The sequence below is a fragment of the Ovis canadensis genome, chromosome 20, assembly GCF_042477335.2.
Source record: "Ovis canadensis isolate MfBH-ARS-UI-01 breed Bighorn chromosome 20, ARS-UI_OviCan_v2, whole genome shotgun sequence".
In the NCBI taxonomy this organism is placed as follows: domain Eukaryota; kingdom Metazoa; phylum Chordata; class Mammalia; order Artiodactyla; family Bovidae; genus Ovis; species Ovis canadensis.
The window spans coordinates 44,749,365-44,762,079 of NC_091264.1; the positions used below are offsets into that span (position 1 = coordinate 44,749,365).

Consider the following 12,715-nt stretch of genomic DNA (forward strand, 5'->3'; position numbering starts at 1 on the left):
CTGTTTTGTATTTACCTGAATGTGAAAGGTTTTCCCTAAAGAATAGCACAATTAATATGAACTAATATCGTTAACGCTGACTACAGACTGAAGTTGTTTGGATGCAACAGTCTCACAATGTCTTAATGATAAAGAAGCTGTTTAAGGCATTCTTACTATAACTCCTATGCTGGTGAAGAAATATGGATTCCTCTACCTCAACTCTCAGACGGTAAAGAATCTGCCGGCAATACAGAAGACCCAGGTTTGATCCCTTGGTTGGCAAGATCCCCTGGAGAAGGGAATGGCAACCCACTCCAGTATTCTTGCCTGGAGAATCCCTTGGGCAGAAGCGCCTGGCAGGCTACAGTCCATGGTGTCGCAAAGAGTTGGACATGACTGAGCAACTAACACACACACACACACTACCCCAACTCTGACAATCTTATGTACTTGGCAATAAATATACTAGATTGACCCAGAATCTAGACCCTCAGAGAATTAGACAAGCACAAGTGGCCTTAAAAAGTCATCAGCAATGCAGACATTAGATTTTCAGAGCTATGAAGGTCGTTTCACTGGTATATTTAATAAATGTTTATAGCACCTGTATACAAGGCACAGTGGGGTGGGGATAAGACATCACTGATCCAACCAACAGGTGAGGGATTAATTATACGCAAAATGAACAGTCAGAACACCAGCCACCCAAATCAGAGAGCCATCCACCCAGAGACATCATAAAATGCTGGCTGAGAGTGATTAATTAGACAGCCTGGAAGCCCATTTAAGTCTAAAAGGTGAGAACTATTTCAGGCCCAACCTCTTCCAGACAATGTTCCCATAGCTTCCTATCAAACAAGTTTTTTTTTTTCAATCACCTTCTAGGTTGTAGAAGATAATTCATCTCAGACTCTATTTTCTAACAAACACCTGATGATACCTGGTGGGAAATAAAGCTCAGCTCAGTTTTCTAGTCAGCAAGGGTTCCAGGGTGGCTTCAGTTCAGTGAGGAAGGAACATCAACTCTGGCATGTAAGACATGGGTCACGGAGATAGAATTTTTTTCCCAACATGGCTTCTCTGATGTTGAATAAGGTATGAAGTTCGGGTGAAGCCTTTTCCACATGTATCACACTGAAAGGGTTTCTCACCCGTGTGGATTTTTTGATGCTCAATAAGGCTTCTATTCCTAGTGAAACTTCTCTCACATTCATTACATTTATAAGACATAGCAGCCTCAACGTTTTCCCACTGGCTTTCCTTCCGCCCCTGACTCTCCCAGCTCTGTCCAGGGTCAGGATTCTGAAGGTTTTTATTGCCGTGGATCCTCTGATGTCTCAGAAGATGTGAATTCCGCCTAAAGGCTTTACCACACATGTTGCACTGGTAGGGCTTCTCCCCGGTATGGATTTTGTGATGTTCAAGGAGGCTGCAGCTCTGGCTAAATGTTTTCCCACAGTCATCACACTCGTAGGGCTTCTCCCCAGTGTGAGTTCTCTGGTGTTTGATAAGGTTTGAACTGTGACTGAAGACCTTGCCACATTCTTCACATTCATATGGCTTCTCACCAGTGTGAACTCTCTGATGAATGACGAGAGCAGAGCTTCCAATGAAGGTCTTGCCACAGTCCTCACATTCATAGGGTTTCTCCCCAGTGTGGATTCTCCTGTGCTTAGTCAGTCCTGAACTCTGAGCAAAAGTCTTTCCACATTCATGGCAATAGTGCCGCCTGTTTCCTGCGGCAGTTTTCTGCTTTCTTTGTAACCTGCCCTCCTGTTCACCAGCTTCTGCACAAGCGGGAATCTGGCCAGTGGCTTCACCCAGGTGGCGTGGTATCTGCCCAGGCTCCTGTGTTGGATGATCCTCATCTGGAGGCAGCTCTCTGATCTTCGGTTGCACCACACCACCTGAACAACAAACGGCCAGCAACTGTCAGTTATGTCCTGCCACAGAGGAAAGCTTTGTGATGAGTCCCAGGGAGGCAAGAATTACAGAGGCCTGGATATGGCAAGGATGAGGATGTAAGTATTAGAATACAGATGGGAATAAAGGAGGAGAACAGGGATGCTTGGGGGGAGGGAGACCTGAGAATGAGAATGGGGCTGTTGGAAGAAGGGTACAACCTGGGAAAGGAGAGACTGGAGGGAAGGTGGTGAGAAATACTGAAGACTGTGCTGGGGATACACACAGAGGCTCTAAATTCTGTAAAGTAAGAAGGGCCATGAAAGTAAGGCAGGGCCATGTGCTTGGGATTAGACACTAAAAGGGCTGAGCAGGGGGTGAGTAAACAAGGCAAGTAAAAGAATTTCTGAAATGTTCTGTGAGAAACAGGGAAAGCAGGAACTCAGAATTCAGTGACCACTGAAGGGTGTGGTCATTTCTGGCTGGAACCCAGGCAGAGGCAGTGTCCACCAAGTAAAACTGGCATCAGTGCTGGGAGATCTGATTTGGAGCCCCTACTGTGCTGCCAATGAGCTGTGTGAACTCAAACAAGCCAGGCGATCTTGTGTGTCTCTGCACCGCATCCTCATCTCTAAGGCCAGGCTCTGCAGTCAGTCTCTAGATCACTTCTAGCTCTCGCCCTATGGTTCCATGGTCCAGTTCCTGAAGAGACCCCTCAGCTTTCCTCTCCTGTCAGGGCTAGCAACAGGAAGGGAAGGGGAAGAAATCAGCATTTACTGAGCATCTACTATGAGCTACATCTAAACTAGAGGCTGTACCTATTTCATCCCACCTAAACTGACAAGAACACTGGCAGTACAGATAAAAAAGCAAGGCCCATGGACTTCCCTAGTGGTTCAGTGGCTAACGCCCCGTGCTCCCAATGCTGGGGGCCCGGGTTGAGTCTCTGGTCAGGGAACTAGATCCCACATGCCCTAAGAGTTCCCATGCTGCAACTAAAGACTTCACATGCGGCAACTAAGGATCCCACATGCTACAACAAAGACTAGGCACAGAAAAAGCAAGACTCAGAAGGATTAATAAACTAGTCACATAGCCAGTTAGTAGTTGGGATTCAGATATGGCGGTTCCAATGCTAAACATAATTCAAACAGCTTCTAATAGCCTAGTAAATGCTAATATACAAAGGAAGCCAGGAGATCTTAGAAGAAATCAATGCCCATCAGTCTTACCCAAGGAGGTCAGGCTGCCACGGTTCTCCTGCCTTTTATCTCCATACAAGTTCACCTGAGATGAATCCAGCTGTGTCCATCCAGGGGAAACAGTCAGTGCCACATCTTCCATTTTAAATGGCCCCTAAAACAATAGGTAATCCCACTTAGTTCTACTTGCCCAAAATCACTCCCCAAGCAGTCATACTGAGTACAAGTTAGTCAAACAGAAAAGACAAACATCATATAATGTTGCTTATATGTGGAATCTAAAAAAAGGGTACAAATGAACTTATCAGAAATAGAATTACAGATGTAGAAGACAAACTTACAATTACTCAGGGATAAGAGGTAGGAAAGGATAAATTGGAAGATTGGGATTGACATATACATACTGCTGCCACTGCTGCTGCTAAGTCGCTTCAGTCGTGTCCGACTCTGTGCGACCCCATAGATGGTAGCCCACCAGGCTCCCCCGTCCCTGGGATTCTCCAGGCAAGAACACTGGAGTGGGTTGCCATTTCCTTCTCCAATGCATGAAAGTAAAAAGTGAAAGTGAAGTCGCTCAGTTGTGTCTGACTCCTAGCAACCCCATGGACTGCAGCCCACCAGGCTCCTCCGACCATGGGATTTTCCAGGCAAGAGTACTGGAGTGGGTTGCCATTGCTTCTTCGACATATACATACTACTACGTATAAAATAGATAACTAGTAAGGACCTACTTTATAGCATAGGGAACTCTACTCAATACTCTGCAATGGCTTATATGGGAAAAGAATCTAAAAAGAGTGGAGTGGGATTTCCTTGATGGTCCAGTGGTTGAGACTCTACACTTCCACTGCAGAGGGATACAGGTTTGACCCCTGATCAGGGAACTAAGGTCCCATATGCTGTGTGGTGCAGCCAAAACATAAATTAATTTTTTAAAAAGAATGGATATATGTATATGTATAACTGATTCACTTTGCTGTATACCTGAAACTAACATATTATAAATCAACTATGCTCCAGTAAAAATTAAAAAACAACAACAACAACAACTAGGTACATGTAATGAAGGAACGTTCCCTTTACATGGGCTATTTATTAAAAAAAAAAAACAAGTATGGTACACTTATGCCTACTTAACCCTGTCTCTAATAATATCTTCATAAAAAAAATAACCATTAAAGGAAAGAAAAACACACATTACAATAAGTACTTTCACATAAATATCTAAAAAGTTCAGAAAGTGAAAGGTTTGGAAAATAAGGACCAATGAAGTAAAAGGAGTGGAACCATATCTAAACTTTTCAAAATATATGTGATGTGCTTCGGCAAACCAGGGATGGGGGCTTATTTATAGCAATGATTTTAAAATACAATGAAATCAAGGTCTAAGGTGAGGGAAACTAGATTCTACAGAGCCTCAAATACTTAGGTCTTCAAGCAGGACATGAAAGACTGGGTAAGAAATTAAAATTCAGGTTAAGCAAATGCTGTTCAGTATCTTGGACTAAAAGCACACACCTTCTGTGTTCCTTTAGGTCCCTAGGGGACAGAGCATGACTTTATATTCCTCACTAGCAGCACAGTTTTTGATACTTAAAAACAAAAAACAAAAAACAAATTACCATCACAACAAAATCTTCAGTTTGTATTTGCTAAATTTCCCTTGAAGAAAATCTTGTTGATGAAAGAGTTGACCAAACAGATGGGGTAGGAAGAACCGAGAAGCACAGACATTCCCTCAGCTAGGAGTGAAACAGAAAAATCCTCTTAAGTGAACACCAAAATAATGACATATAGCAATCTTGGAATAGATGAGAAAACTCAAACTCCAGATGTATATAAGATGAGGGTGGAGGAGGAATGGGGAGAAGAGATCTACTGGGGAGCCCATCAGTAGTGAAGGGTGCTGGGTGCAGGGAGGGAGAGGGGCTCCAGCTCACCTGGGACCCTGGGGCGAACCTGGTGGCTATCACGGCATCTTCTCTGCAGTGCCCCCCAGGGACAAGCCTTGGAACCTGGAGAACTGAGAAGGAAAGCACTCTGGATGAGATCTACCCTGGCATTCAGACTTTCTGCCCCATGGAATCCAAGTTCAAAAACTGCATAGATAAATTGCCACAAAGAAGTTTATACAGCATGTGTGCCTTTCCAAAATTCCTGATTCTGGCCAGCTCAAATCCTTAGACCTAAAGAGATGTGGTATGCTCCACAGAGGCACGGAATTGATGGGCAGATCCTTGGTAAGAAATGGAAGCAGCATAAAGGCAAAACAAAGCATTCCATCTAAAGAGTCTTTCATCTTGAACATTCTGGAAAGAGTGGATAAGAGGATATTTGTTCTTGCTAAAATTTATTTAGAAGCTTAGAGTGCTTTTTTTCTTTAGTTCTATTATAAAAGACTAAGAAGAGTCAGATTAGGCTGAGCCCAGAAAGAAGGAAATAGGAATCTGCTTATATAGAACTTGCTCAGATTCAAGAGAAATAAAGGGGAACTTCAGGTTTTCCTATAAAAGGTGAACTTGGCAGGAGGCAGAAAATAGGTTAGGCTAGGATCTCTTTTGAGAAATAAAGATTTCATGTTGGCTGGCATATCCCAGTGTTATTTGTCTTGGAAATCTGCCCAAATAGTCACAGCACATGGGAAACACTCAGGAAAATATAGCAGTTTCTTACTGAGTGATTTTTCACCCCATTCTAGTGACAGGTTTTGAAGATTTACACTCTTTGATTTGCACAAGTCCTACAATTCTGGAATATTCTGACAGGCTGTACACATTCTGTCTTACGTTCCTCCTAGCACTCATCAATATCTGAACATGTATTATTAATTTATTTGCTATTCTCCTTACTAGAATGTAAGCTCCACTGGAGGAAGAAATCTATGCTATGGACCAGGCTATTCCTGATATGCACAACACTAACACTGGCTACCACATAGGGAACCTCCAGAAATATATGTTGAATGAATGGAGTTAACTGTGTTGCTAACAAAAAATCAACTCTTTCCAAACACCAATTTTAATAAAGTCTTATTTATCATGTCCAGGTTTGGTTAGGAAAGCTTTCCACTATTGTTTGAAATTTCCCTGCTAGTCTCAGTCTCAAAGAGAAGTAGATCTGTGATGGGCATATAAAGCACTTATCCACAGATCTGTCCTTTAGGGGATCCTTAAGTGAAACTGGGTGAAGTCTATAGAATTCATACTGCCCAGAAGATAGCACTCACCTCTGTCTGGACTGGATCCCAGAGATTCATGCTTGAGCAGAGCCTTCACTGGCTGGAACTGGATATTTTGTGGCCTCTGAATGGGTGTCAACACTGCCATCTTGCAGCAGAGCAGTTCTTGACCCTGGCCACCACCTGGGACCTAAAAGTCATTCATTTATTTATACAGACACTTCTATCACATTCTCTGTGTGTCAGTACTTTCTATTTCCCAGTATTTTCTATTTCCTTTCTATGCATTATTTCTAAGAGCTTTATGAATATTAACTTAATGCAGATAGCAACAACCTTAGCTAGGTACTTTTATTACCTGCATTCTTGTAATGGTGAAACTGAGGCACAGTGTTAAAGCAACTTTCCCAAGGTCACCCAGCTTAGGCAGAATGACTCCAGAGTCCACGTTCTTTAGCATTACTCTGTAAAGTGAAGTCGCTCAGTCGTGTCTGACTCTTTGTGACCCCATGGACTGTAGCCTACCAGGCTCCACCCTCCCTGGGATTCTCCAGGCAAGAGTACTGCAGTGGGTTGCCATTTCCTTCTCCAAGGGATCTTCCCAACCAGGGACTGAGCCCAGGTCCCCCACATTCCAGGCAGACGCTTTAACCTCTGAGCCACCTGTGTTCCCTCATTATTTATATTTGTGATTTTGTGAAAACTCTTTGGGAACTGGTGCTAAGTTCTCAGAGAACACTAATATGTTTTCTTATCCTAAAAAAAAGGATAATAATTTCTAGCTTGCGGGGCTTTGCAAACCAGCAAATAAGATCCCAGTGTGTGAAATCACCTAACACAGGGCCTAGTGATGGTATGTCCTCATTAAATGCAGGTTTCCTTCCAGACATTTGTAATTAATGGGTTTTCAAGCCACTGTCACAATCATTAGCTCATGTGCAGCTTAGAATTTTCCACAACAACTATAAGAAATGAAAAGCCTGAAGCTGAAACTTGAAGTGATTCTTCTCTTATTACAGGGCTAAGAGGCACTAATGCCTACTCAAGAATCGTGGTCTCTGGGTCACCAATTAGAAGCCTTTGGTCTGGTTATGTACATGCTGAAAGGAACACACAAGAATACAAGATAATAAAGAGGGAATTTAGTCTTATACAATATTCAGGAAGATGTAAATAAATATGAACCCAGGGGTCTCTAACTTGTGGTCCACAGATTCCCTCCTAAGTATTCCATGAATATGAATAGGAAAAATTATTTTTACTAGACTCTAAGCAAAATTCATTATTTCCTTCAATCATGAGTGGAAGCAACAAACCAAGGTGTTACGGACAGTACAAAAGACTGTCACCAATTGCAACTGGAGGTGTTTTCACATCACATTACAACCAGGTAAATGATATCAAAGATATTCACCACCACTTTGAAATTATACTAGAGTTATTAGGCCTGTCCTTCGATCTCACTATTTAGTGCATTAATTTTTAAAAGCGCATATATAACTTTACCATACATTTACTTCTTTGCTAACTGTATTTCAATATAATTGAGTTGCTTTTAATTCTTTACATTCTACTTCAGGTATTTAATAAATACTATTATGTGAAGGAGTCCAGAGACTTCACTTTACTGTCAAAGAGATTTATAGTACCAAAAGAGACGGAGAGTTTCTGGATCATAAAGAAAAGCCTCTCACTCTTATCTTGAGATTTCAGGAAGAAGCAGACCACAGCTTGCAGACACTAAACCTGTTCTACCTGCTGCATTGGCCCATCCGGCTGCCTCTCCAGATACTCCAAGAGCGCCACCACCTCCTCCCCGCTCTCCGGATGCTGCTCCCGCACCCAGCTCTGCAGGTCCGTCGGCAGGATGGTCAGGAACTGCTCCAGCACCAACAGCTCCAGCATCTGCTCCTTGCTGTGCGTCTCAGGCCGCAGCCACAGTCGGCAGAGCTCCCGAAGTCGGCTCAGCGCCTCGCGGGGCCCCTCAGCCTCTGGGTAGCGGAAACCTCGGAAGTGTTGGCGGGAGTGTTCGGGGCTTGGAGCCGGGCTGCCTGGGGCGCGCCCGTCTGCAGCCAAGACAGAGGCATCCTCTTTTTCCACCTTCACGGTCAGGATCCCCTTCCGGTCCTCTGCAGACTGGGCGTCCAAAACTGCGCTTTCCTTCGATTCCCTAGCCATTGTGGACCAAGGCAGTACTTGAGCCTCACTCTACCTGAGAGCTATATGTCTTCGGAAAATTCTTGAAAGGTGGGAAATCACTATAGGACAGTAAAACTGCAGCGGTCCACTTCCGCGTGTCCAGGGGCGAGGACACACCTGGGGAGCAGCTTCACAGGTTGCCCCCTGCAGTCCGCGCCTCTGCAGCGTCCTCCTCTGCACCCCACCCTGAATCTCACAATAAGTATCTCCAAAGATGTCTTGGTGCAATGAACAGTCTCCAGATGCTGGGGAAAAATTGAGACTGTGGGGCACAGGAAGCCCAAGTGGGACTCAATACCACTTCCCGGGCCCTCTAGGAAGAGCCTCTCGGTGGTTGTCCCCGAGTTAACCCATTAGCAACCATGCCCTTACCTCCAAGTGAAGCAGTTAGGGGAGGAGAAAGAAAGGATGACAGGCCCTGAATCATAAGAAATAAGACTAGATCTTTCGATGTTGTAAGGATGCTGTTGTGGCCTATACCATGCTCTGATGTAAGCTTGACTAAAGAGCTGGCATAAAACTGTCACGAAAGTTCAGTAAAAAGCAGGGTTTTCTCAGAGCTCCAGGCAGGAGGACACTGCCTGGAAACCTGCCAGCAAAGCCATTGAGATTGCTCCTGCAAAAGTAACTAAAGTTTCCATTCCTCCTCCCCCTCTGCACATAACAGTTATCCCTTTGTATTTTCCATGGCTTCTCAGGCAAGCAGGCTTTCAGGCTTCCCACTTCCAGAAGCTCTCTAGTCTGTTATCTCCTTTCTTTGCTCTTGTTTCTTCATAGCCCTCATTTACCATCTGGCATAATAGTTAGATCTGTAGATTCTCAAGCCAAGTTATCTGAGTAATCCTGGCTTTACCACATACTAACTGGGTGACTTTGGTAAATTATTTCAGCTTTCTGTGCCTGACTTTCCCAATCTATAAATGGGGATAGTAACAGTAGATAGTGATGGAAGAAATTTTCACCTATTGAAGCATGGGGAAGTTAGTCTGACTTACAAGATGTACATCTGCTTTAACCATTAAAAAAAATGCATTCACCTTATTGTTCACAATGTCCGCTTTGAAGATAGGGATAAATGCCCCCCACCTCCTATGAGGCCAATGTTATTTGTTCTGACAAGATATGAAACTGTGGTTCAGGCAGAGTTGGAACTGGGCAGGGGTGGGAGGAATGCATTGTGGATATGGTTTCAGACATGTTTCTGCATCACTGAGAACTTGAATTTTCTGAACTGTATCAAACTCAAGGATACTACCAACCATTCTCAAAACAATATCTGCTAATAGCTGCCAGCTGCAACCTTATGGTGTCAAGGTCTCTCCTTGCAACTATGCAACCATGAGCCAGATTCCTCATGTCAGAAAAGCAGTTACAAACATGAAAAAGAGAAAGGCCAAAATGATCCTGTGGTGTTGGATTGGAATCTAAGGTATCAACATGAACTCAAGTCCCAAAATCTACAGTTACTTATAGAAATAAATATAAATGTACACAAGTCAGTGTATAAGTGTATATATATAGTATTTGATAAATGGCACTGCAATGTTTTGAGATAAATGGAAAAAATAAAACAAATTCTAATTGTTTAAAGAAAGAAAAGTCAAATAGCAAAACTTTCACACTTTTAGAAAAAAATTAGAAGCATTTCTTTATGCTCTTGAGTATAAAATACACAGACTGCACAAAATGTGAAGGAAAAATGTAGTACATTTGACATCATTAAAACTTAAAACCACATCAAAAGATACCAGAAACAAGTGGAAACTACAAACAGAAGACTGATGGAAGATATTTGTGAGCCATATGACCAACAAGGATCAATACCCAGATCATACAAAGAGCATCAACAAATAAACAAGAAAAAAGCCAACAGTCAAACAGAATAATTGACAAGAACTATGCACAGGCAATTTACAGATAAGGAGTCTGGAGTGACCAACAAACAAGCAAAGATCTTTAACTTCATTAGTTACTCAGTTCACTTCAGTGAATTCAGTCGCTCAGTCGTGTCCGACTCTTTGGGACCCCATGAGTCGCAGCACGCCAGGCCTCCTTGTCCATCACCAACTCCTGGAGTTCACTCAAACTCACGTCGATCAAGTCAGTGATGCCATCCAGCCATCTCATCCTCTGTCGTCCCCTTCTCCTCCTGTCCCCAATCCCTCCCAGCATCAGAGTCTTCTCCAATGAGTCAACTCTTCACATGAAGTGGCCAAAGTACTGGAGCTTCAGCTTTAGCATCATTCCTTCCAAAGAACACCCAGGACTGATCTCCTTCAGAATGGACTGGTTGGATCTCCTTGCGGTTCAAGGGACTCTCAAGAGTCTTCTCCAGCACTACAGTTCAAAAGCATCAATTCTTCAGTGCTCAGCTTCCTTCACAGTCCAACTCTCACATCCCTACATGACTACTGGAGAAACCATAGCCTTGACTAGATAGACCTTTGTTGGCAAAGTAATGTCTCTGCTTTTGAATATGCTATCTAGGTTGGCCATAACTTTCCTTCCAAGGAGTAAGCATCTTTTAATTTCATGGCTGCAATCACCATCTGCAGTGATTTTGAAGCCCAAAAAAATAAAAAGTCTGACACTGTTTCCACTGTTTCCCCATCTATTTCCTATGAAGTGATGGGACCGGATGCCATGATCTTCGTTTTCTGAATGTTGAGCTTTAAGCCAACTTTTTCACTCTCCTCTTTCACTTTCATCAAGAGGCTTTTTAGCTCCTCTTCACTTTCTGCCATAAGGGTGGTGTCATCTGCATATCTGAGGTTTTTGATATTTCTCCCGGCAATCTGATTCCAGCTTGTGCTTCATCCAGCCCAGCGTTTCTCATGATGTATTCTGTATAGAAGTTAAATAAGCAGGGTGACAATATACAGCCTTGACGTACTCCTTTTCCTATTTGTAACCAGTCTGTTGTTCCATGACCAGTTCTAACTGTTGCTTCCTGACCTGCATATTGGTTTCTCAAGAGGCAGGTCAGGTGGTCTGGTATTCCCATCTTTTTCAGAATTTTCCACAGTTTATTGTGATCCACACAGTCAAAGGCTTTGGCATAGTCAATAAAGCAGAAATAGATGTTTTCCTGGAACTCTCTTGCTTTTTCGATGATCCAGCGGATGTTGGCAATTTGATCTCTGGTTCCTCTGCCTTTTATAAAACCATCAAATTTTAATATATTTCATACCAATACCTCAGCAAAATTTTGCAGTTTCAGTAATATTTGCTAATAAGAATGTGAAAATTTTTGAACTCATATATAGCTGATGGATATGTAAGCTGGTGTGATCATCTTAAAAGGCAATGTCAATATATACTGTAAAGTTGAGAATGATATACACATGGACTTAACAGCTTTAAATTATTTATCTTGTAGGAGTCTTGAACGTGAACAATTATGTTAATTGAGTCACTTTTCAGAGCCGGGCACTATTTTAAGTATTCAGGATACAACACTGACAAAAAAAGGACAAAGATTTCTGACCTCATGAAGTTTATATTCCAGTGGGGACTGACAAAAGATAAACAATGAGAAGAATAAATACATAAATTTTAATAGGACATTATGAAAATGATAGTTTTTTAATAAAGGAATAAAAGAATAAGGAGAAGACCTTAATCTTTTTTTTTTTTACCACTCTATTCTACAAGATTGTTTATGTCATTGGTAATCTTGAAAGATGAGATAACATATCCCAATGATCAATTAGCAAGCTTACTTACTGCATATTATAAAAGCTGAGGATTTTGTAAATTCAGGTTTCCTGGATGCAACATAGATACGCTGCGTGTATAGCACCCACCTGAGCCCATCATGTCACTTCCTTGGGACTTGGGGGCAAGGGAAGCTGATGCAAATATGATGATCTCATGCTGCTCGCCATCTATGAATAACAAGTGTTAGGCTTGCAATCTATAAGAAATGGGCTAGTTAAAGAAGTAATGATCAGGGCCTTATAACCTGGATCCATGCAACAAGACACGTAGGAGCACTGAAGACTCAAGGAGGACTGTCATGCATAAGAAGGTTTTTGAGAATTGGAGAAAAACAACAATTACGACTTTGAAACAGTATGGCTATAAGTGGGGGAGGATGCGGACATCCGTGCACTGGAGAAACACAATGAAATTCTGAGGGCAAAATGTGAAAGGCATTGGGCCTCCATGGAATCATATAAAATTCTTTCTTTCTGTCCCAGGAAACTCATATTTTATGCCAGATTCCATGAAAGAATCACAGGCTAAGTTA

At 42.5% G+C, this 12,715-nt stretch overlaps 1 protein-coding gene across 2 annotated transcripts; it reads right to left on the minus strand.

Annotated features, from left to right (window-relative positions):
- Window positions 1–548: 548 nt before the first annotated feature.
- ZKSCAN4 (zinc finger with KRAB and SCAN domains 4) lies at window positions 549–8,771 on the minus strand. Of its 2 annotated transcripts, none has more exons than XM_069563644.1 (5): window positions 8,020–8,771; window positions 6,313–6,454; window positions 5,027–5,109; window positions 3,117–3,240; window positions 549–1,889 (listed from the first exon to the last, which is right to left on the minus strand). In XM_069563644.1, exons 1-5 carry the CDS (start codon window positions 8,440–8,442, stop codon window positions 1,027–1,029), a joined length of 1,635 nt encoding a protein of 544 aa, XP_069419745.1. In that variant the 5' UTR covers window positions 8,443–8,771; the 3' UTR covers window positions 549–1,026. The 2 variants fall into 2 exon arrangements, with proteins under 2 accessions (XP_069419745.1, XP_069419747.1); XM_069563646.1 differs by having other exon boundaries at window positions 8,107–8,769.
- Between the last annotated feature and the right edge of the window lie 3,944 nt (window positions 8,772–12,715).

Excerpts from the sequence above, each read along its gene's own strand:
- ZKSCAN4 (XM_069563644.1), bottom strand. The coding sequence starts at position 8,442 with ATGGCTAGGGAATCGAAGGAAAGCGCAGTTTTGGACGCCCAGTCTGCA. Across the intron at positions 6,455-8,019 it reads CGGATGGGCCAATGCAGCAG|GTCCCAGGTGGTGGCCAGGG; the intron begins GTAGAACAGGTT and ends AATGACTTTTAG. Across the intron at positions 1,890-3,116 it reads TGGCAGCCTGACCTCCTTGG|GTGGTGTGGTGCAACCGAAG; the intron begins GTAAGACTGATG and ends TTTGTTGTTCAG.